The 24,123-nt window shown below is 52.3% G+C and overlaps 1 protein-coding gene across 11 annotated transcripts in view; it reads left to right on the forward strand.

Annotated features, from left to right (window-relative positions):
- Window positions 1-24,123, forward strand: part of TOM1 (target of myb1 membrane trafficking protein) — a 51,530-nt gene that overhangs the window by 4,094 nt on the left and 23,313 nt on the right. For 8 of the 11 annotated variants that reach the window (XM_023222107.1, XM_023222099.1, XM_023222103.1 and 5 more), the window contains exons 2-7: window positions 14,135-14,219; window positions 18,145-18,223; window positions 19,216-19,365; window positions 19,683-19,817; window positions 19,955-20,101; window positions 23,254-23,370. In XM_023222107.1, the coding sequence (XP_023077875.1) occupies window positions 14,135-14,219; window positions 18,145-18,223; window positions 19,216-19,365; window positions 19,683-19,817; window positions 19,955-20,101; window positions 23,254-23,370 (713 nt within the window). The other 3 variants (XM_023222105.1, XM_023222106.2, XM_023222109.1) reach the window with 3 other exon arrangements.

A 24,123-nucleotide genomic window follows, 5' to 3' on the forward strand; every position in this document is an offset into this window, starting at 1 on the left:
AGCACGGTGCCTGGCACATAGCAGGAAGGAAGAAGGGAGAAAAGGAAAATAACATTTTGTGAGCAAACTGTGTCATAATAACTCTGCCAGGTATTCTGCTAGCGTCCTGGGTATTAATCTCATGGTGACCCTGTGCAGTTTTGCTATTTTTTTCCCATTTCACCAAAAGTCAGTGTAAGGGAAAGCATCACTTTCCAGGGTTCCACAGCTACTCAAGGTCAGAATCCAGACCCAGGCCTTCTTTTGTATTTTTAATAGAGACGGGGTTTCTCCATGTTGGCCAGGCTGGTCTCAAACTCCTGACCTCAGGTGATCCACCTACCTCGGCCTCCCAAAGTGCTGGGATTACAGGCGTGAGCCACCACATCCAGCCTAGAATGTGAATTTCTGGCGAGTTCCCAGGTAATGCTAATGCTGTTCCAGCCCATCCCCTTCATTTTACACTGGCAGAGACTAAGGTCCAGAGAGGACCTCACCACACTGCCTCGAGCTGCCCAGTGCCTCTTTTGAATTGATGTCCATCCAGCCTTCCAGAATCCACAACTCTTGTTCTACCCCCAGATAAGGACATGCACATGGGTCCCACACTTGCAGGTCCCTCTCCCTTACTGAGGAGTAGGGGAGCTTCCCAAGGGCAGCACCCATAGCTGAGAGGATTCCAGATCCTTTGTACCAGCTGGTGTTGTCACAGCCCTCTTCTTTCAAGGATTTCAAACGCTTTCCAGGTGTTCTCTGCGGACAGATCTTACTGGCTCTGTTTTATAGACAGATGTCAAGAATCGCAGTTTCCAAGAATGCCAGTTGCTGGCTATCAGCCTACCCCCTAAGCACTTGGAGTCCAAATCCTAGCTGATTGCCAAGAGCAAGTTGCAAACAACAGAGATGGTAAATGTGAGCAGTCCCTGGGGATGAGCCTCAGTGGTTGGGGTGGTGGGAGCTGGGTGTGAGGGGGAAGAGCCCAGAGCCTGAAGACTGAGCCCTGGAGGGGAAAAGTGAAAAAGTCAAAGAGAGCTGTCTTTGATTCCACAAAAGGCAAGCCAGGGGAGCCACAGGAAGGAATCACAGGAGTGAGAGACCACTTCAGGCCCTTGGGTGCCCAGTTGGGGAATGATGGGCTGGAAAGTGGACACTTAAGCAATGTCAAGGAGACACCAGGCTGGGAGGTGGGACACCTGGTTCCAGCTCTGGTTCTGTTCCTCACTATGTCACGGTCCCTCTCCATTGCCTGTCTCCCCTATTGGCAACACAGAGGTGCTGTCATTCTCCCTCTGCTTCCCAGAGGATTGGTAATGAACAACAGAGGGCATATATAGGGACAGGGAAGGGTTGATGCCAGAGGGAAGAAAGAAACGAATGGCGGGTCGGGTGCGGTGGCTCACACCTGTAATCCCAGCACTTTAGGAGGCCGAGATGGGTGGATCACGAGGTCAAGAGATCGAGAGCATCCTGGCCAACATGGTGAAACCCCGTCTCTACTAAAAATACAAAAGTTAGCTGGACGTGGTGGCACGTGCCTGTAGTCGCAGCAACTTGGGAGGCTGAGGCAGGAAAATTGCTTGAACCCAGGAGGCAAAGGTCGCAGTGAGCCAAGATCATGCCAGTGCACTCTAGCCTGGTGACACCGCGAGACTCAATCTCAAAAACAAAACAAAACAAAACTGATGGCTGCTGGGGAGGACTGATAGAACTGATTGTGCAAGGCCCCAAGGGCAGAGTGTGTGGTTACAGGAATAAGCAGTTGGGTTTCAGTATAAATAGCTATCCCTAGAGCCTTGCAAAGATGGAACTGGCTGCCTTGTTCGGTAGTGAGCTCCCCACCACTGCAGCTGTGAAGGCAGAAGCCGGGGTGGGGAGGGCGAACTAGAAAGAGGATTCCTACGTCAGTTAGCAGAGTGGACTAGACCAGGGTCAGTGAGCTTTTTCTATAAAGGGCCATTAAGTAAATACTTGTGGCTTCTTGAACCAGATGGTCTCTGCTGCAACTACCCGGCTCTGCCATTATAGCACAAAAGCAGCCATAGGCCATAGGTAAATGAATGAGAGTGACTGTGCTCCAATACAACTGTTTATGGGCAGTGGAATTTGAATTTCATGTAATTTTCACATATGAAATATTATTATTATTCAGCTTTTTTTTTCCAACTATATAAAAATATAAAGACCGCCTGTAGCTCAAGGACCACACAGGTGGGTCTGAATTTGGCATGTGGGTTCATAGTTGGCTGACTCCTGAATCGGAGCAGCTGGCCAGAGGCAGAATGATGAAGCACACTGTTCCTCAAAGTGGGGTACCAGAGCACCCACACTGGGGACGCTTGAGGGTGCTTGTCCCCACAGTGTGCCTGCGGGAGCTCTAATACCTTGAAGCTTCTGGTTCCTGATCCGTAAGTACAGGACCCACATTACAGCCCGAAGTTTTTGTCTTAAGGATGACAGAGCTTTGTCTAGAAAGGGCTTTGTATCAGCTGCACACATATGAGTGGAGTCCAGGGTGAGCTTGAGTCAGACTGAATGGTCTGAGTCCTGGTTCAGTCCTCACCAACTTTGTTACCTGGAGCAAGTTACTTCACGTCTCTGTTCTTCAATTTCCTCATCTGTACAATGAGGATAATAATAGCACCTGTCAGATAAGGCTGTTGTGTTGTGTTGTAAAGCACTTCCTGGCCGGACAGGAAATGTCTGTAATTATTAGCTGTTGTGATTTTTCACTGATGTTATCATTCCTGGGACACAGTCTAAGTTAGTAGCCAAGCTAAGTGCCAGCCCAGGATTCTGGCTCCAGTGCAGCCTTTGTGATGGTCTTTGTGTCCCTGGCAAATGAGCAGTCACTGGCTGGGTGGCCGCCACATTCACAGACAGGTCAGGTTTCCGGCTGTGGGGAGGAGTGGATTCTTACTTGGAAATTAAGGCCTTTGCCTGCCCCTGTGGATAGAACTGGCGAATAGGTTTTATTTTTAACCTTAGTGAGCTCAAAGAAATAAGAGTAAGGTCCCAGACTTCCACTCTTCTGGTTTTAGAAAAAAAAAAAAAAAACCCAAACCCTCAGTATCTCCTAATTAGCTTGAGGCCATCACCCCGTGAGAAGCAGGGGGATTCAGGACAGGTTAACTCTTTACTCCCTTACTAAGGAGATCTTGATCTAGGCCGGTGCCCTCCAAACTTCTGTCTTTCGTGTAGCTCCTTTATGATTTGTGTCTACCCCCACACCACCTTCATTATTATTTTCATAGGGTTTTCTTTTCATTAGCTTATCTGTTAAAATTTGATCTCATCCTATGTAATTATATCCGTGAAATCATGGCTTTGATGTTCGTGTTTTTTTCCTATCGTGGGTTAAAGTAAATACGTCCCTCTAAAAATGTCTTTAAGTTTGCCCAAGAGCCCACCTGGCATGATCCCAGGTAGCGCATTTTAATCGCTGGGACGTAAGCAGCCTGAAATGGGGTCACAGCTTAGTCTCCGCATCAGAAGAGCTGGGTTCAGGTGCCAGCTCCGCCCCTTCCTGGCTGTGTCCCCCAGGTCTCCACCTCAAGGGACATGGGCAACTTAGAAGCTGATCGAGCACTGCAAAGTGCAGTGGAGAAGCACGATGCAAGACCTGAGGAGGGGAACTAGGCCTCGCTCCTGCTGGGGAAGGTAGAGAAGGGAAGGACGGAGCCAGGGGAGGAGGGAGGAGGAGAACCAGCCAGACCGCAGGGGCTGAGACAGACAGAGAATTTAGGGACAGACAGAGGGGTCTACTGTTGGAACTTGTTTGTGTTGGTGCAGTATAAACCCTGTAGTGGTTAACTTTATGTGTCAACTTGGCTAGGCCAGGGGAGACAGATATTTGGTCAAACATTATTTTAGATGTTTCTGTGAACGTATGTCTTAGATGAGATTAACACTTAAATCACTAAACTCACGTAAAGCGTATTGCCCTCCATAATGTGGGCGGGCTTCGTCCAATCAGTTGAAGGCCTGAATAGAAAAAGACTGACGTCCCCAGAACAAAAGGAAATTTGGCCAGCAGGCTCCCCTTGCCCTTGCACTCGGACAGTATCTGTTCCCTGGATCTCCAGCCTGTCAGCTCACCCTACAGATTTTCAACTTGCTAAGCCTTCACAACTGCATAAGCCAATTCCTTAAGTGCTCGCTCGCTCTTTCTCGCGTGTGTGTGTGTATGTGTGTGTCTGTCTGTCTCTCTCTTTTTCTTTCTGTTAGTTCATTTTCTCTTATTTATTTATTTATTTGAGACGGAGTTTCACTCTGTTCCCAGGCTAGAGTGCAATGGGGCAGTCTTGGCTCATTGCAACCTGCACCTCCCAGGTTCAAGCAATTCTCCTGCCTCAGCCTCCCGAGTAGCTGGAAGTACAGGCACGTGCCACCACACCTGACTAATTGTTATATTTTTTGTAGAGACAGGGTTTCACCGTGTTGGCCAGGCTGGTCTTGAACTCCTGACCTCATGATCCGCCCGCCTTGGCCTCCCAAAGTGCTGGGTTTACAGGCATGAGCCACCACGCCCAGCCTAGTTCCTTTTTTCTGGAGAACCCTGACTAATACAAACCGCACTCCACCCCTGACCATCCAGATTGTCAGCAACACCTTTTACGCTCGCAAGTAGGGAGTGAAAACAATTGCCATCTATACTTCAGCCAGCCACTTCAAGCCTCTGCCTTCACAGCCTCACTTCTTACCTGGGAAGTTTTAGAAAACCTTTCTTTATCTCACTGGCATTTCCTTTTGTTAGGTACTATAGTTAGTTACATCGACTTAAAGATTGTAGGTTGCCGAAGCAATACCCTCTGTAAGGTATTTTAGGGTTTCTCCTGTGGTTTGTGGTTAAAAAAAAATAACAGGGGAGAGGCAGCCAGGGTTTTGAGGAAGGGCGGCTCAGCAAATTAGGAGGTGGATGGAACTTTCCACGCTGAGTCTGGAAAGAGTTATTCCTTTGGAAAATAGTTTTCAAGACAAGTTTCTGGCTGAAAAAAAATGGCTTCTGCATATTTGCGATTTAAAAATCTCTTATGGGAGTGCTTGAAATTCTCAATCATGTTGTGGTTGATATGTTTGTAGAGGATAGCATTTATTTTGGTGCTTGAAATGTATACTGTCCTCCTCACACATCCCTGGAAGGTGAGTGCTTTGGTCATCTTTATTCTGTAGAGGAAGAACTGAGGCACAGAGAGGCCGAGGCGGAGTCACCCAGGGTCACACAGCTCGTAGGTGCTTGAGTCTGGGCAGGATTTGTCTGTGTCTGCATCCCATCCTCCCAACTCTTCCATCTCACTGATTCTCCCTTGGAACTGAGAGAGGCCAGGCGCGGTGGCTCACGCCTGTAATCCCAGCACTTTGGGAGGCCGAGGCAGATAGATCGCCTGAGGTCAGGAGTTTGAGACCAGCCTGGCCAACATGGTGAAACCCCATCTTTACTAAAAATACAAAAATTAGCTGGACGTGATGGTGAGTGTCTGTAATCCCAACTACTCTGGAGGCTGAGGCAGGAGAATCGCTTGAACCGGTGAGGCAGAGGTTGCAGTGAGCCGAGATCGCACCACAGCACTCCATCCTGGGCGACAGAGACTGCATCTCAAAAAAACAAACAAAAAAAAGAACTGAAAGAGACCTGCTGGGTTTCCCTTTGAGTGAAAACATCTGTGTCCATCTAGAATGAATTCGTTCAGTAATGACTCCTTCTGTGTTTTCGCCTAACCTTCTTGACCACATTGGTTTCATCCTCGTGCTTGCATGCTCATGGTAGGAAGCACAGGTGAAGGTACCAACTGTCTGTGTCTCTGTTACCAAGAAAGCAAAACTTTCCCCAGGAGCCACGCAAGAGACATCCGCTTCTGTCTCAGTGGCCATAAGTCCCACGGCCACTTCTAGCTACAAGAGTGTCTAGAAAAGCTAAATGCTGTGGGTCCAGGGGGATCATCTTTCACAACTATTGGAGTCAGCTCCATATGGTGGGGTTAATAAAAATTTCACATAGTCACTGGATGCAGTAACGGAAATACAGTATCTAACAAGGACAGATAAGTGTGCGTGCGGGTTCCCACACTGCATTTCCAGATGGACAGCACAGCTGGCCTATATCCAGAGGGGTCGGTCAGAATAGTGAAGGCTCTGGAGATCATTACCACAGTAGAGTGGTCACAGGTCCTGAGGATGTTAGGTTGGAGGACAGATTAAGGAGGGATGCGGTACTTTTTAAAACTATTCAAAGGGGTATGGTGGCTCACACCTGTAATCCCAGCACTTTGAGAGGCTGAGGTGGGTGGATCACGAGGTCAGGAGATCGAGACCATCCTAGCCAAAATGGTGAAACCCCGTCTCTACTAAAAAATACAAAAAAAAAAAATTAGCCGGGTGTGGTAGCAGGTGCCTGTAGTCCCAGCTACTCAGGAGGCTGAGGCAGGAGAATGGTGTGAACCCGGGAGGCAGAGCTTGCAGTGAGCCAAGATCAAGCCACTGCACTCCAGCTTGGGCGATAGAGCAAGACTCCGTCTCAAAAAAAAAAAAAAGTATTCAAAGGGGCACGGTGGCTCATGCCTGTAATCCCAGCACTTTGAGAGGCCAAGGCGGGCGGATCAAGAGATCGAGACCATCCTGGCCAATGTGGTGAAACCCTTTCTCTACTAAAAATACAAAAATTAGCTGGGTGTGGTGGTGCACGCCTGTAGTCCCAGCTACTTGGGAGGTTGAGGCAGGAGGATCGCTTGAACCCAGGAGGCAGAGGTTGCAGTGAGCCGAGATGGTGCCACTGCACTCCAACCTGGGCAACAGAGTGAGACACCGCCAAAAAAAAAAGTATTCAAAGGACTGCAAGTTGGAATAAAGATTAGGATTTCCACACAATAGTTTCTAAAGGATCAATGAGTGCCAATGTGTGGAGGTATTTTATTTCATTTACATTGTTATGAAGGTTTACTGTGCTGGTGAATATGGCCTCATACTTCATTCCGTCATTCAGCAAACAGGTACTGCAGGTTTATCATGGGCCAGATCCCTCTGGGGTAGACAATTGGACCATTCGTGAGCTATAACCTCCACCCTTAAAGAGCTCACAGACTCCTGGGAAAGAGAGATGTAGAAACACATCTACATCTCTATCACCCAACAGAGTTACTTTAATCACTCCACTAAGCAGTGCTTAGAGTTGTGGTCTGTGGAAAATGCTATTGGCCGCTGGCTGGAAGGAATAGGCCCTGAGGGGGTTTCAGGGCAGACTCCACCAGGAGACCTGACCTTTGGTCTGGGCTTAGGAGCATGAGTTGAGGTGGTGAGGAGTACATTTCTTCCTGGAAGAAGGGCAGCATGTTCAGAAGCACAGAAGCCTGAGGAGGGTGATGGGGCGGGTGCAGGTGGTCAGCTGAGCTGGTGATGAGAAGGAGTGGGAGGAAGGGCTGGGCCAGGTCTCAGTGCCGGCTCCCGAGGGCTTCAGTGGAGCCTGGTGCCTTCAGGTCTGTGCCATAGTTGTCCACTGTGGAGCAGTCCCATGGGAAGGCCAGGGCAGCTGGGCCTCACTCCTTAAAGAGGAAAATTAATCATGAATCCTCTGAGCTGCAGGTAACAGGAAACCCATCCAGCAGAGTCTGAAACCACCACCACAACGCACTTTGTTTACCTAGCCAGAAGCCTGAAGGTCTGCAGTTTCAGAGTGGGTTTGACAGCTCCACGGTGTCTCAAAACACGCAGGCTCTTGTTCTGTCCTTAGCCTGGTGGCTAATCAGTGAAATACAGGAAATATTGCTCTGGGAAGGTGGGGTAGGCAGGGGCGGTCAGCTTCAAACTGAGCACCTGGGCAGTCTGGAGCCTCAGTCCGTCATTCCAGAAGTATGTAATGCCCCCCTCTGCTCTGTCCCACCAGAAGGTGAGCCCCAAAAGTGTCTGCCCCAGGCAGGCAGAGGCAGTCTTCACGGGGACAGAGCAGAGTGGAGGGCATACGAGTTTGGAGCGTGCAGGCCTGGCTTTGCATCGAGCAAGTCACACACCTCCGCACATTGGCCGCCCCCACGACAGTCGGGGTGTAGGGAGGTGACACAAAAGGTGGGCCCCCAAGCATCCCGCACAGGCTGACACTTGTTCACTGAATGATGCTGTTTGTCATTGTTCTCCATGATGATATTGTCATGATGCAGGATGAGGAGTGACATGGTCTGCCCAGAAGGAGGCACCACTGAGGAGCCAACCCTGGGTGGGGATTAGAAGATGAGGGGCATTTGGCCGGGCGCGGTGGCTCACGCCTATAATCCCAGCACTTTGGGAGGCCGAGGCGGGTGGATCACGAGGTCAGGAGTTCAAGACCAGCCTGGCCAAGGTGGTGAAACCTCGTCTCTGCTAAAAATACAAAAAACTTAGGCAGGTACCTGTAATCCCAGCTACTTGGGGGGCCGAGGCAGAGAATTGCTTGAACCCAGGAGGCAGAGGTTGCAGTGAGCCGAGATCATGTACTGCACTCCAGCCTGGTCGACAGAGCGAGACACAGTCTCAAAAAAAAAAAGATGAGGGAAGTTCAGGAGTTCAGCGGACTCACGCTTCCTCCTCATCAGCACACCTGGCACTGTCTCAGCACCTGGTCTTTCCTGCCATGGAACCTTGACCTTTTGGAACTGTCAGTCGTGGCCTCCCACTGGACTGTAAACCATCGCTGAGGCAGGACCTTGCTGGATTTGCTCACTGACGTCTCCCTGTAGCCTGGAAGACAAGTGTGGAGAATGTCTGAGAAGCACATAGCATAGTGGTTACGAATATGGACTTGAGAACCATACTTCTCTGGCTTTGAATCTGCTCTGCGTCTCACAAACTGTGTGACTGCAGGCAAATTGCTGACTTCTCCATGCCCCTCAGTTCATGCTCTGTCTTAAAGGTTGTGGTGACGGGTAACTGAGGGTGTGACGTGCTTATTGAGTCCCATGCCTGGTGCATGCTGAGTGCCGGATTAGCATGTGGACGGGATGAGCCTGACTGAATGAGGAGTGGCATTGCAGACAGGAGCTCAGAGGCGTGAGAGGACAAGCCACATAGAGGGAGAGGGTACAGCTGACTGTGGCTGACACCAGTCCCTGGAGAGTTCAGGCTTTCGATCGTCAGGCAGTGGGGGTGATGGACAATGTTTAAACAAAGGAAGTCGTGCTTGGAGTTATGTTTGAATAGAGTGTGGAGGTGACAGTCCAGGCCTGGGGAGGTGGCAGCCTGAGCCAGAGCTGTCTCAGTGATCATGAGACTGTTGGAATGTGCAGGGTGGGAGCAAGAGGGCTCCAGGCTGCTTCCCAGAAGGCTGGCATGGAAAGGGGTGATACTGGCCAGACACAGTGGGCGGTGGCTCACACCTGTAATCCCAGCAATTTGGAAGGCCAAGGCGGGCAGATCACTTGAAGTCAGGAGTTCGAGACCAGCATGGCCAGCATGGTGAAACCCCATCTCTACTAAAAATACAAAACTTAGCCAGCTGTGTTGGCAGGTACCTGTAATCCAGCTACTCGGGAGGCTGGGGCAGGAGAATCGCTTAAACCCCGGAGGCAGAGGTTGCAGTGAGCCAAGATTGTGCCGCTGTTCTCCAACCTGGGTGACAGAACAAGACTGTCTCCCAAAAAAAAAGAAGAAAGAAAGAAAGGGTGATACCATATCATGGCCCCCATCTCTGATGCTGCCCGTGGTGTGGCGTGTCTTTGGTCTGTTGGGCGATTTCTTTGTTTCCACCTCTCTCTCTCTCTCTCCCAGGAGTCTGTGAGCTCATTCTTTCTCTTGGCCCACATCATAGTCATTGTAGCGCAGTTACTCATTGCTAGCCTTTCCTGATGTCATACTGACATTGTCTGGCTGCAAGGTCACAACAGCCTGTGAGGCAGGCAGTCTTATCCTCATTTTATGGGCGCAAAAACAGACTCAGAGGGGCTGGATCTTTGCCCATGGTCTCTGAGTTAGGTCAGGCCAAACTCGTCCCACTCCATCCTCATCTCCATGAGGGGCAGGTGGGTCTTGCCATCGTGCCAGGCAGATTATCTGGAGCCCTCCAGGGAGGTGGTATCTGCACCAGACCCAACAGGGAGAGGACAGACTGCCGTAGAGATGCACAGGTGCCCAGTGATCCGAAGCCACAGACTTGCCAGCCATAGACAACCGCAAAGCCGCCTGATGAAAGGTGGAGGATTGCAGGGCCTGGCTCTGACAGGAGCTGGAAGACAAGAGCACGGCTGCTACCCAGAGGCCCTTGAAGTTTACTGGCAACAGCTCCGAGGTCGGGGAATCAGTTGTCATTCTCTTGGTAACTGGTAACCACTGTAGTATTTTTATTCCCCCTTCTTAAAATAGCAAGCTGAATTACTTCTGTGGTTAAGAACAAAAACAAAGCAAATATTGCTAGGTTCCTGTGGGTTTAAAATTCTGCCCTGATGGAATATGCCTACCCTGTGGGCATCTGAAGGAAATCCATGATTCTCCCCAGTTCTGTCGTCCACACCTGGACCTGGAGGAACCTGGAGGAACCTAGAAGGGGTTGGCAAGTGATGGTCTGGGCAGATGTGTCCCACAGCCTCCCAACAGCTGTACTGAGCACAGATCAGCCTTGTCCCAATTTTGTCTACTCCTCCTCCTCTTTCTCTCCCCTTTCTCTTTTAGGCCACATGTCCCCTCCCACCCCACAGAAAACCTCCATCTTCTGATTGGCTCTGCCCACTGCTGCCTGCTACCACTCAGGGCTAAGGAGCTTGCCCGCGCTGCTTGGGTCACATCAGACTCATGCACCAGGGCGGGGCCGGGGGTGGGCGTGGTCCTTCTGCACCCACCTCATTCCCGGGTATGGGATTTCTCTTATTTATCAATGTCCCCGCTTCCCTTTAAAAGCCACTTGCTTGCCTTTCCAAAACAACCACAGCCTCTCCTGAAACCCTGATGTTCTCTCCTCCAGGAGATGAGAGGTGCCCATCGTTTTCAGGGGGTACTAGGGACAGAAGGGGATCTGATGGAGGCGACCACTGAGAGGCCTGCCAGTGGAGCTCAGGGAGGAGAGGGCCGACTGCCTGCGTGGTCAGGAAGGACACTCTGGGAAAGCAGAGCTCCCCGCCCCCGCCGAGAGATGCGGATGGCACAGACGCCTCAGGCACCTGCGCCACAGCCTCAGCGGCCGCCCCGCCCTTACTCTGTGTGCCCTTTGCAAGTTGGTGAACTCTGTGCTTCAGTTTCCTCATGAGATGAGGGCAATAATGCACACCTTACAGCGTGTGAAAATTGAATCTCATTCTTCATGTGAACAGCTAATGCTGCTTGATATTCTATGGCATATAACTTGGGAAGTTAAAATATTATTGTGGAAGGGCATGCAGGCCAGGCCAAAGACTAGGGAGACACAGAAGGATTTGGGCAGGAAGGACACTGTCATTTTCAGGTTTCAGAAAGTTGCCTCTGGGCAGCGTGGAGAATGGGTGGGGGGAGGGAGGCAGGAGGAAGGAAGAAGCTGAGGCGGTGATCTAGTGGGCGGATGGTGGCCGGGCTGGGGCAGGGACAGTGGCAGAGGGGTGGTGAGAAGGGGATGGTGTGATGGACAGAGATTTGGGAGCTGACTTGGCAGGACTTCGTGGCCTTTAGATGTGGGCGGGGAGGGAGATGACACTAATCCTCTGGCCCGTGTGACTGGGGCTCGCTGAGATGTGGCCTGTGGCAGAGGAGCAGGTTCTGTAGGTTAACGCTGACATGACTAACCCCTGCCCCCAAACCCTCCTAAGCAGGACATGGCCCTCTGCTCAGAGGGACACTTGTTCAGCCCGCTGTGTTCTTCCCATGTGGCTCTTTAAGTGGGGAACCCCCAAGGGCAGGGCAGGGGTGTGGTATAAAGAAGCCACACTCAGTAAACCTTCGCAGGATGGATGACTCTGTCTTTCAGCACCATCAGAGGAGCCTTCCTCATCCCCTCCTCCAGGCCTGATCTGGGGGTAAAGCAACCGCCCTCTGTCTCAGCCGCCTGGCATGTGTCCTGGGCCACTCTGGCATCCTTCTGGCTCAGGACCTAAGGATGGAACTGAAGTTGGGCCAGTTGCAAAACCAAGGTCTCAGAGCCACAGTTTTAGAGTTGGTTGAGCCGGCCTGGCTAGAAGAGGGCCCTGTCCAGTCCCACGGAAACTGCCCTCCTCTGTCCTCCGGCAGACTGGGTTTGGCATGCACTGTAGCTTCTTTTGGGCACCCTAAGGCAGGGACCATGCCCACCATGTCCACCATGGTATCCCAGTGCCTGGAACCGGCCTGGCTTACAAATAGCTGTGTAGCAAGTGAGGAGTCACCCACCCTCTCCGAGCTGGGGCACAGCCATGAGGAGAGAGCCTGCCTTGCAGGACAGCATGACATCACGTGGAATAACAAGTTCTACATGCCTACTCAGGCACACACTCCTGAGAGATAATAGACAGCCAGCAGCACTGTGCCCAAGTGTCAGGCCCACCAGCCAGCAGGTGTGCCAAGGCCGGCAGGATGGCTGCAGAGGACAGCAGGCGGATGAGTACTCTGCATGTGACCCTTGCCGGGGAGAGAGCCTTGGGTAGTCCCTGCGTCAGAACAGGGTCTCACCCTTAAAATGCTGAGCAAGGCCTGTCTCATCACACAGTCCTCCATGTAGTCACAATACATACCAGCTAGAGTGATGTGCGTAATAGAACGTTACCTGCACAACATTTCCTGTGTGCACGTGGTTGAACTGGTCTGCGTGAAGATGGCATCTAGGAAGGCGCAGAGAACAAATAGGCCATGCGGCACCTCCCTTTCCTAAAGACCATTTACAAAGGTGCTGGCATTGCCAGTTCCCAAGTTCATCATTCATGTCATACCAATCGGTGTCTCCTACGCTACAGTTTACAAAGGCTGCCAGGCCAGTACTTGCCACCGTGCGGACCTGCAGCCAGTGGTCCAGGCCATGGCCCTGATGGGCTTCCAGAGCTCTGTAGCCAACTCCCGGCCTGGAAATCTTACCCTCAGAACTGCCACAAAGTGAAAATTTTCTGGAACTGAATAGAGGTGGTGGTGGTTGTATTTAGTATTACAGATATACCAAATGCCACTGAATTATACACGGGAAAATGGTTAGTTTTATTTTATGTGACTTTCGCCTCAACTGTTTGAAAAAGAACCACCACCACTTGCTGAGTGTTTATTTTGGGCCTATACCGTGCTGATACCTTGCATGAATCATCACCTCTCTTTGGGGCAGTTCTGCCGGGTGGCTTGGCATCGGTCCCTTCTGTGGGTGCCTCAGAAGGGTGGAGGAGGGCAGGGTGACCTATTAGTAATGGAGCCTTTGCTTCCTAGGTAAAGGTCTCTGTGAGATTCTAGAGGAAACTGATTACAGGGGATGCCTCTAGGAAGAGGGCGCTTGGGCAGGGGCAGAGATAGATTTACCTAGCTGCATTGTATACCACTTGAGAACTTTTAGATTTTGTATCCTGTGAATGGTTACCAACTCAAAAGATAATTCTTTTGTTTGTTTGTTTGTTTTGGAGATGGAGTTTCGCTCTTGTTGCTCAGGCTGGAGTACGATGGCTCAATCTCGGCTCATTGCAACCTCCGCCTCCTGGGTTCAAATGATTCTCCTGCCTCAGCCTCCCAAGTAGCTAGAATTACAGGCATGTGCCACCATGCCCGGCTAATTTTTTGTAGTTAGTAAAGACGGGGCTTCACCATGTTGGTCAGGCTGGTCTCAAATCCTTACCTCAGGTGATCCACCTACTTCAGCCTCCCAAAGTGTTGGGATTACAGGCATGGGCCACCACGCCCAGCTCAAAAGATAATTCTAAAGTCAAGGGAGAACATCTTATCTACAGAAATGAAGCAAAGCATTGTCACCATATTATATCATGTCAGGAACAAGCACACGGAGGCCCACCTAGATTCCCCTCTGGCGCATACCTTTGGTACACTCAGAGCCATGATTTCCTCACCTGTTGAAGGACAGAGGTACTCCCAGCCTCAGTGGCTACAAAAATCTAGTGAGGATGGGATGATGTGTGTAGAGCAGTCTCACACAGCGCCAGGCCCTGTGCCCGAAGTGTCTGTCATCTTCCTCCTCCCCATCTCATCCGGCCCTGCACCCCGCTCCCCTCCCACCCACGGTTTGGGTTTATCCATTCAGGACCCCCACATGCCTTTATGACTCATGGTTTCTTCTCAGAGAAAGCCACAGATGGCTCCCTGCAGAGCGAGGACTGGGCCCTCAACATGGAGATCTGTGACATCATCAACGAGACGGAGGAAGGGTAAGGCCCCCCAAGGAGAGGTTGCGGGGCACAGGCAGAGACGGCCATCCACCACACAGCACACACCTGCACCTGCCGGGGAGCCCCAGCCCCATTGCTGCCGTAGCCACCAAGTCTGACCCACCCCGCTTGGCTGCAGAGGCCATCTGAGCCCCTAGTACCTGAGCACCATCCAAGGTAGGCGTTCACAGCAGTACAGCTGGCCCCTGAGGGCTGCCTCCCCACCCCGCCTCCCTTAGTGGCAGTGCAGATTCTACACGGATCTGGAAGCCCAGCCTTGTGTGCAGCGTCTCCCTAGGACGAGGCAAGCTGGAGACTCTTACAATCAGGAGTTGACCCCAAGCGCCATCTGCATTCTGCAGGCGGGAGTATGCGCTCTATAGAGAGACTCTGGCTTTTTTGTGAGCAAAAACAGACTTCCATTTCCTTAAGATTTGAAACCAGCCTTGAGTGTAGGGGAGATCACAAGGATGGCAGGGAAAGTGAAGCTGAACCGTGAGCCTGAACAGCACTGGCATTTGCCAGGCATTTCTGGTGTTGGGGCCACGGTATCCTCTTGCTCAGTGCCAAGGAGCCCTGCCAAGGCACGTGGTGTGGGGAGGGATCGGGGTCTTGGCCTCCGATGGCTGACTTGTTGTCACTGACCTGACATGGGACCTTCGGAAGTCACTTTACCTCTCTCTCTAGGTCTTTGTCCTCAAAGGTGCTCTGTTGGATCCTTCCAGCAATAAGCCCGAGTCCCTGGAGGGAACAGAAAGGGGAGGCGAGGGTCCCTGTCCTCTCAGGAAAACCCAGCGAAGGATGGGGAGAGGTGTGGGGGCCATGGGCAGCAGGAAGTGCTGCCAGGCGAGGCCTCCATCCGGAGAAGTCAGTGTGGACCCTCCTTTCCCTCTCCAGTTCTCACTGGGATCATCCAGCTGTCCCGTGGCCAGGGCAGGGTTCCTCAGCTCAGGGGGGCTTTGCGTGGAGAGGGGCAGGCCGGACGCAGGTGAAGGGCAGGGAATGCTCAGCTCTGAGCTGGAAGGAGGCTGTGGGCATCTGAGTCACACAGTCAAGGCCCAGTCAGGAGAGGGCATTGGCTGCCAGGAACCTGCTGGTGTCTTCCTCAGCCTGGCTCCCTGGTCTTGCCAAGGACTCATGAGAGTGAGGGTGAGGGAAGGAGTGGTGGGCAGAGGTCAGGAGAAAGAAAGCAGGAGGCAGAAGACTTCACCAAGCTTCTAGACAGGCCTGGCAGCTTCATGGGCGTCGCAGCTGCAAGTCACTGCAGTGTCCTTGGGGACAGCAAGCCCCCATGTCCCTTGTAAACATGGGGGGAATGGGCTCAGCGTCGTTCAGGTGCGTTGCTGTTTATTTGAGCACCTTGTGTGTTCCAGGCACCACAGGAGGCACTAGGGACGCAGCGGTGATCAAAGGCAGGCGTGACTCTTGACCTCACCAAGCATGGCACCTAAACTTAGCCTCATTACTAAAGCGTCTCCCCCGTTGGGTTGTGGCCTCTTTGTCATACACGCTCCTAGCAGAGTACTGGACATCATGGGCCCACAGCAGTGGCAAGGCCAGAACTTCTGATTCCCAGTGCTTCCCTCTAGGGAGGGAAGGCGTCCAACAAGGATGCTGTCCCTGCGCTCTAGGAGGCTTCTTGTCTCCCAGGGCGGGCCCCCAGGTCAGTGGCACATGGCAGAACACGCCAGGGAACGATTCTGGTTCCCTTGTCTCTAGGCCACCCTAGAAGAGGTGGAAACAAGTCCCTATAAAGCACTGAAGTAGCCCATGGGTCAGTGACCAGGCCAAGACCAGGAGCCAGGGACGGGTGAGGGGCTGCCCAGGGAGGCAAGGATTGGAAACTGCTCTCAGGCTTCTGGGCCAGGACCCCCCTTGGTGGGCCACCATCCCTTTCCCCACCATGGCCCTTCCACCCCAGGCCTGACCGTCTCCACAGCTCTAGCCCCTAGGCAGCCTCCGTCCCTAGGAAGCCTTGCCTCTGCCTTCTCTCCTGCTGAGAACCAGTGCCAGGGTTCCAGGCTCTCCTGCCTTAGTCCTGGATGGGGTCAGCACTGACGGCCAGGCAGGCAGCAGGATGGGCCCACGTGGCCACTGGCTAGGCTGGGAAATGTTACTTATGCTTCAGCAGCGTGCTGGGCTCTGAAGGGAAGCTGTCCAGAGAGAACACCATCCCTGCCCTCTAGCAGGCTTCTCTACCCAGGGCGGGCCTCCGGTTCAGTGTGGCAGGGCAGAACAGGCCGGGGAGACTGGAGGACCTGGGAAAGTGTCGTGGGTGGGGTGGATTTTCGCTGAGACTTCACCTCATGAATGTGGCGGTCAGGAGCCTTCAGGGTGCAAGTGGGGCCCACAAAGGCTTTTAGACAAGAGCAGTCAGTGCAGCACTGGGTATACCTGTGTAGGGCCGAGGGTGGAGGGTGGTGGGAATCACAGAGGGGACAGGGAGAGCAGACTGGCACCCCAGCTTCCAGGGGCCTCCCACCACCATGACCCCTAGGCTTCTTCAGCCCTCCCCAACCTCCCCCACACTCATGTGGCCTCCTCTCAGTTCCTCCAAGGCAGCAAGCTCCTCTGCGCCCAAGACTTTGGTCCAGGCTCTGACCGTGACCCAAACTGCTCTGCCCCCACTCCCCATGGCTGGTCCTTCCCATCTTTCTAGGCCCAACTCAGAGGTCTTTTCTGACCACCCCCATCCTTACCTCTGCTCTTTTTCCAGGACCAGCTTATTCCCTGCTCTTCCTTGGGTCTCCCCGCAAGGTGGGGAGGAGGCAGGGCCATATGGTCTCGTTTGCCACTGTCTCCCCAGCACCCAGCATGGTGCCACACACATATTGGGTGCTTAATAAGACTTGAATGGGCCAGACATGGTGGCTCACACTGGTAGTCTCAGCATTTTGGGAGGCTGAGGCAAGAGGATCACTTGAGACCAGAAGTTCTGGGCTGCAGTGAGCTGTGATTGCGCCACTGCACTCCAGCCTGGGCGACGGAGTGAGACTGTGTCTCAGAAGAAAAAAAAAGAAAGACCTGAGTGGAAGGATAAATGGGCAGATAGAGCAGCTGACCAGGACAGGGCATCAGAACACTATGCTGGCTGGGCTCAGGGACTCATGCCTGTAATCACAACACACTGGGAGGCCGAGGTGGGTGGATCATTTGAGCCCAGGAGTTCGAGACCAGCCTGGGCAACATAGCAAGACCCCATCTCTATTTTTGTAATGAAAACACTATGCCTCCAGGTTATTTGTTCTTAAACTTGAGCATGCATAAGAAACCCCTGGGGAGCATGAGAGAATGAGAGAATTTGGTTCAGGTGGTATATAGTGTGGGGACCTGGAGTTCTGCTTTTTTTTTTTTTTTTTTTAATGTCTTTTGTTTTTTTTGAGACAGGGTCTCACTCTGTCGCCCAGGCTGGAGTACAGTGGTGCAATCTCGGCTCACTGCAACCTCTGCCTCCTGGGTTCAAGCGATTCTCCCGCCTCAACCTCCCAAGTAGCTGGGATTACAGGCTCATACCACCACGCCCCGCTAATTTTTGTATTTTTAGTAGGGACAGTGTTTCACCATGTTGGCCAGGCTGGTCTTGAACTCCTGGCCTCAAGTGATTGACATGCCTCAGCCTCCCAAAGTCCTGGGATTATAGGCATGAGTCACCGCGCCCGGCCAGGTTCTGCACTTTTAACAGAACACTCTCACCTTTTCTCAAAGTGACTCTGCTGCAGGAGGTCCAGGGGCCACAGGTTGTGAGTCCCTGCTGAGCAATGGGCTAGGAAGATTCTGATGTGATCAGAACCTGACTGGATACACAAAACAGGTGGGGCACAGGGAGGATGGGCCAATAAGAGCTGTTCCAACTCTCCAGGGCCTCTGGTGTTGGGTAAGAGGGCTCTATTCCTAAGCCCACCCTTTTTCTTGTCCTTCTTCTTAGTCCCAAAGATGCCCTCCGAGCAGTAAAGAAGAGAATCGTGGGAAATAAGAACTTCCACGAGGTGATGCTGGCTCTCACAGTGAGTGCCCCATCTGTCCGTCCTGTGGTAGGACTGCAGTCCACTGAAAGTCACCTCCCCTCAGACCCAGCAGGACTCCCAGCCTCCCCTGAGCTCCTCATTTGAGTGCTGGAAAGGAAAGGTCTGTGGGCAACACACTGTCCTGTCTACACCGCAGGCGGATGCAGAATGGCAAGAAGCCATTTGGAAAGGTTCTCCCCGATCCCCCAGCATGGGAACAGATGCTTACATCACTCCAGAACCACTGGCAGGGAGAGCCTGGGCCAGAGGACCTGCGGGTGACATTGAAGCTCAGTAAACCCAGGCCTCCGTGGGGGCAGGGAGGCTGGCAGACTGAGTTGGGTGCTGCCTGGCACTTTGGTGCTCTGGAAAATGAATGTAAAATAAATACCAGTGGCTGAGAACAGTCTTGCCCACACCACTGAACCAGCCCAGATCTCAGGACGGCCAGACACGCGTGGGCCTCTTAGCTGTCAGCATGGGTTTGGCTGGGGAAGATATAAACGTTGTCCCACCCTCCTCCACAAGGAGCATTTATATCCAGGTGAATTGGCTTAAGCGAAAAGCAAAGGCAATTCCTGCAGTGGGAAGTGGAGAGTAGGGAGAGAACTTCAGTGCCTTTTCCCTGGGCCACAGGCTTACCGGTCAATTGACACCTCAGATTCTTGATTTCCTCCTGGAGAGCCCCTTCTGTCTAGACCATGTTCAGCTCGGAGACAGCACTGGGATTCTGTGTGCACTGACACCAGTCAGGGAGGGAAGTCCAGCCCACACACCACGCCTCTGCCCACGCTAGGCCGTGCCCTCCAGCAAACAAGTCCCCCAGTCCTGGCATTGTCGCAGTCCTCCACATTCAAGGGTCTCACTCCAGGAAGTCCCATCTCCTCTTCCGGACCTCCCCTCTGGGACACAGGAGGAGCCACAAGGGTGGGGGTCCTGGGCACCGCCTCTCCTCTGACCAAGGTGCTTGATGGCACCTCTCGGCCCTCCAGGTCTTAGAAACCTGTGTCAAGAACTGCGGGCACCGCTTCCACGTGCTGGTGGCCAGCCAGGACTTCGTGGAGAGTGTGCTGGTGAGGACCATCCTGCCCAAGAACAACCCACCCACCATCGTGCATGACAAGGTGCTCAACCTCATCCAGGTGAGTGCCAGGACGGGGCAGGGCCAGGAAAAGCTGTCAGCGTGGGAGCGTCCTGCCCGGTGGAGAGCTCGAGGCCATCGTGTTTGTCCCAGGCTCCACTTCTCATTTCGGGGTGTCTCGGTTGTCTGCTGGTGGGGTGTTCTGTGGGGAGGGAGGCTTGCCAACTGTGTGCTTTGCTGTGGAGTGGGCAGGGCAGATGTAGTTAAAAAAAAAAAAAAGGAAAAAATCAGGGAAAGAATGTCTGTTCTCTGGGAGCCAGGTGGGAAGGCTCACAGGTGAGCTGTGGTTACCGGCTGTGTCCCCTTGTCCCCTCTCAGTCCTGGGCTGACGCGTTCCGCAGCTCGCCCGATCTGACAGGTGTGGTCACCATCTATGAGGACCTGCGGAGGAAAGGCCTGGAGTTCCCCATGACTGACCTGGACATGCTGTCGCCCATCCACACACCCCAGAGGGTGAGAGAATTGCCGCACCGGGAACCAAGGGAAGGGAGGCAGGACTCATCCCCAGGGACATCACCAGGCTGGCCCCTGACTTCCTGGGCTCTTGGCATTCCCAGGACCCCTCACTGATCCTGTTTTCCTCCCACTAGACCGTGTTCAACTCAGAGACACAATCAGGACAGGATTCTGTGGGCTCTGACGCCAGCCAGCAAGAGGACTCTGGCCAGCACACTGCCCCTCTGCCCACCCCGCCCATGCTGTCCGGTGACACACCCATAGCACCAACCCCGGAGCAGGTACGCAGGCCTGGGGTCAGAACCGTCGGGTCCAGGCAGGTGGGCCACACACGTCAGGGAGAGGGCCCCCTGTCAGAATTGACCGTCCACGGAGCCTCCACTTCTTCCTCACAGCAGCCCACAGGCTATGTGTGATTCTCCCTGTGTGAGCGGTGAGGCTCAGAGACGTCCATTCACTTGCCCAGAGCACATGGTCATCGGAGACAGTTGGGATTCAAGCTCACGCCTGTCTGACTCCTGGCAGGCACTGCCCTGTACCTTGGCCATTTTCCAGCCTGTGTTTTCTGTGGGGCCCTCTGACAGCATGGAGAGGAGGTGTCCTGTAGGTGGCCCCTTCAACCAGGCCAGCTTCACGTGTGTGGCTTCTTACACACTCACAACTTTCATTTGAGCTGGGCATAGTCACATACGTCTGTGATCTCAGCTCTCAAAGGTTCAGGCAGGAGGATGGCTTGAGCCCAGGAGTTCGGGACCAGGCTGGACAACATAGACCTGTGTAAAAAAAAAAAAAAAAAAAGGCTTCATTTGAACAGAGGTTCTGCCTGAAAAGTTTTAAAACATCTGTGCAAAAAATAAAAAACACATGAACATTGTACCGTGCTGCTTCCCATGAAGTCTTAAAGTTTGAGACTTTCTTGTTTGTTTTTTCGCCTCAGCCTCCTGAGTAGGTGGGACTACAGGCATGAGCCACCATGCCCAGCTAATTTTTTGTATTTTTAGTAGAGATGGAGTTTCACCATGTTGGCCAGGCTAGTCTCGAATTCCTGAGCTCAAGTGATCTACTCATCTCGACCTCCTAAAGTGCTGGGATTACAGGCATGAGCCACCACGCCCAGCCAAGAAGGTTTGAGGCTTAGTATGAGCTTCTAGGGGGCAGATTATCCCAGCCTTGTGATTAGCTTTGAAGGATTACCCACCTCAGACCAGGTGGCACCCTGACTGAGGCAGCCTGGGCATCTCCCTTCTGTGGCTGGAGGTGGGGCGACTTGCCCACTGGGCCGTGAGCTGCTTGTGGAGTGCCATGGCTGCTGTATCTGCTGAGTGACTTCTACAGCCATTGAGTGACTTCTACAGCCATGACCAACTCGTGGAGCTGGGGGCTTGTCATTCTAGACTTCTGGCTGCTGGGGTGGGGGCAGAGTCCTGCACACTGTGGGAGCACCCACATTAGAGGTGTTGTACACACACCAGACCCATCACATCAGTGGAGCTTAAAGGCGGAGCTGCTGAGTGTGCTGGTGAGGAAGACACGGATGTATGATGGAAAAAAAAGTGAAGCTTAACTTTCCCAATAAGCATCCTCACGACCTGCTTTATGTATCATTTGAACTCATTGTAACCCTAACCTATTTGAAGAAAAACTTCCGTGACTTGTTTTCTCTTAGCAAGTTATGAAATCACCCCCTAGAGTTACAACTATTACTAGAAAATGTTGCTAACTGGACAAAATTATTAACGCATTCCCTGTTTACCCCAAGGATACTCCTGTCTCTAATCCTAATGTAACATCATATACATTTCTGTTACATTAGGATTGGAGACGAGTTTAGAAATAACTCCAAGAACAGATTTTATGTTTTATTTTCATGTTGAAAATAGTCAGGTTTACTTCAGCCTCAAAAAGCATGTTTATGTAAAATTAAATGAGTGCTGACAGCGAGCTGCACTTTTTTTTTCTGAATGGGTTAAAAGTGTGTAAAAAATTGCAAAAGCACCTTGTGATCCAAAAAATTGTCTCACTCGGTTACGATTTTAACCAGTTGCCTGAAGTCTAGCATCTGTGTGGATTAAGATGCTAATTACTCCTAATACAAGAAGGTGCTTGCTAAACAAAACTAATCTTTGTTTAATTCAAGAGTCCCCTTTTGTCTCTTGGGACATGTTAAGACATCAGGTGTGCAGTGATGTGACTCCCAGGCTCCTTTGTAATTAAGTCTGATTTGGATGCAGAGGGTTTGTGATCCGTAGTTTTTCCACTCACTCATACCAAGAGTATTCATTAAGTAAGCCAAATAGATCAAACATTTTGCGGGTTTTGGAAAGTGTCAGTGAACCATAGTGGATATACTACTTGTCTCTACATTCCATTTCTTCATCTGTAAAAGCAGGGATATTGATGTCTACCTATGGCAAAAAATTAAGTTAGCAATATGTGTTCAATGCTTGGCACTTACTAGGTAGTCTATAAATGGTAGCTGCTATCACAATCATGCGTGTATATAGTGACACTCTGAAATCAACTATAACTCAGCTACATGATTTAGAATGTACCAGCATTTCCCAAAACGTAAAAAGGTTCTTCAGTCAAATAAACCTTGGCAGCTTTCACATCGATCTTTTCCCGGGAATCCCCAGTGTGCACGAGGGTGTTAAACACACTACGGGGTCCCACAGCATAAGATCCTTATTCAGTGGCCTTCCCCAGCCTGACCTCTTTGAGGAGACTACAGCTTTATTGAAAATGGTTCCCCAAGCCCAGCTCCTTGGAACCCTTTGACCATTGAAAACCTGCCCACATCCCTTGGAACAAGTGCTAAATCTGAGTTTCATATTCAAGGTGAGGGACACGGCAAGGACTATCCTTAGAAGAGCCTGAGACACCAAAACAGACAGAAACGAGGCAAAATCCCAGTCCTTTAGGAGGAGAAAGAGGGCGGAATCCCAGTCCTCCTAAGAGACGGAGGGAGGGCAGAATCCCAGTCCTCCGAGGAGGAGAGAAGCAGAATCCCAGTCCTCTAGCGGGAGAGAGAGAGGGGGCCTGCAGCCTCCCTCCTCCCGCTGTGGGGAGCCACCCTCCAGGGCCTCGTTAGCTGCCGTGTTAGACCCAGGAGTTGCTGGAGTCTTCCAGCCACACTTGGTGACTCATTCCCCCTCAGCTCATTTCCTTTCAGCTTCTCCCTGCACCAGGCTCCCCGGTGTGGAGATGGTCACGGTTGGTAGCGCCCCTGTGAGGGGTCTGTAGGAGGGGTGGGGCAGGCCGCTAGTGCAGGGCTGTCACTTTGGGAGCCAGGAGGGAGGCTGCCTAGAGAGGCTGCTAGGAGGTCGGCTCCCTGGTGCTGCACCCAGGATTGGTGGTACTGGGTTCTGTCCCTGTGAGTGACATGGGCTCCAGACCCCTGGCTTCTCTCATCATGACCAACCGTGTGTTTCAGATTGGGAAGCTGCGCAGTGAGCTGGAGATGGTGAGTGGGAACGTGAGGGTAATGTCGGAGATGCTGACGGAGCTGGTCCCCACCCAGGCCGAGCCTGCAGACCTGGAGCTGCTGCAGGTGAGCAGATGACACCACTCCCTGGGGCTCAGATGACTCCTGCCCAGTTGCCCACATGCATTCTTCCCCAGTCCTCATGACGGTCTTCATATGGCTTACTCCATACTCCTTGGTCACAGTTGGGGCCATGTTACTACCAGGGACTTTGGACGCCATCAGATTGGAATCAGATCGCAGCTCTACCACTTTCCGGTTTGAACAAAGTAGCCCCCCTTGCCTCAGTTTCCTCATTTGTAAGATTGCTCTAACAATAGTCTTTATGGCACAAGTTTGATGTGAGTTAAATAAGGCATTGCATGAAAAACACCCAGGCTTGTCCCTGGTACAGAGTAAAGGGGTCCTGAGAAAAAGCTGGAAGGTGAGATTTCCACCATTCAGAATCCGAGACTCAGCAGGCAGGTGTGAGAGGGTGGTGCCAGCCTTGAGATGCGCCAGCCGCTGGTCTTGGGGAGCCGAGGCAGGTGGAGCCAGTGGTTCCTGCTCCCGTGTGTCACGTGGTATTCCCACAGTTCCAGCCCAGATTGGGGGTCACTGGAGCAGAAGGGGCACTATTTGGCGAAAAGCACCCTCCCCATGGAGGTCAGTCATAGAGGCACCAAGAAAGCTAGGAATCCCCCAGGCCCAGGAGTCACCAGAATTCGTGAGGGGACAGAGGAGTGCTTTGTGTAACTGCGAGTTCCTACTGCTCGCCCACCAGGCCTCAGACTCCTCGAGGGCAGCGCTGTGTCTTCCTCGCCACCGTGTCTGTGCCTG

Source organism: Piliocolobus tephrosceles, chromosome 19, assembly GCF_002776525.5.
Source record: "Piliocolobus tephrosceles isolate RC106 chromosome 19, ASM277652v3, whole genome shotgun sequence".
NCBI classification, from domain to species: domain Eukaryota; kingdom Metazoa; phylum Chordata; class Mammalia; order Primates; family Cercopithecidae; genus Piliocolobus; species Piliocolobus tephrosceles.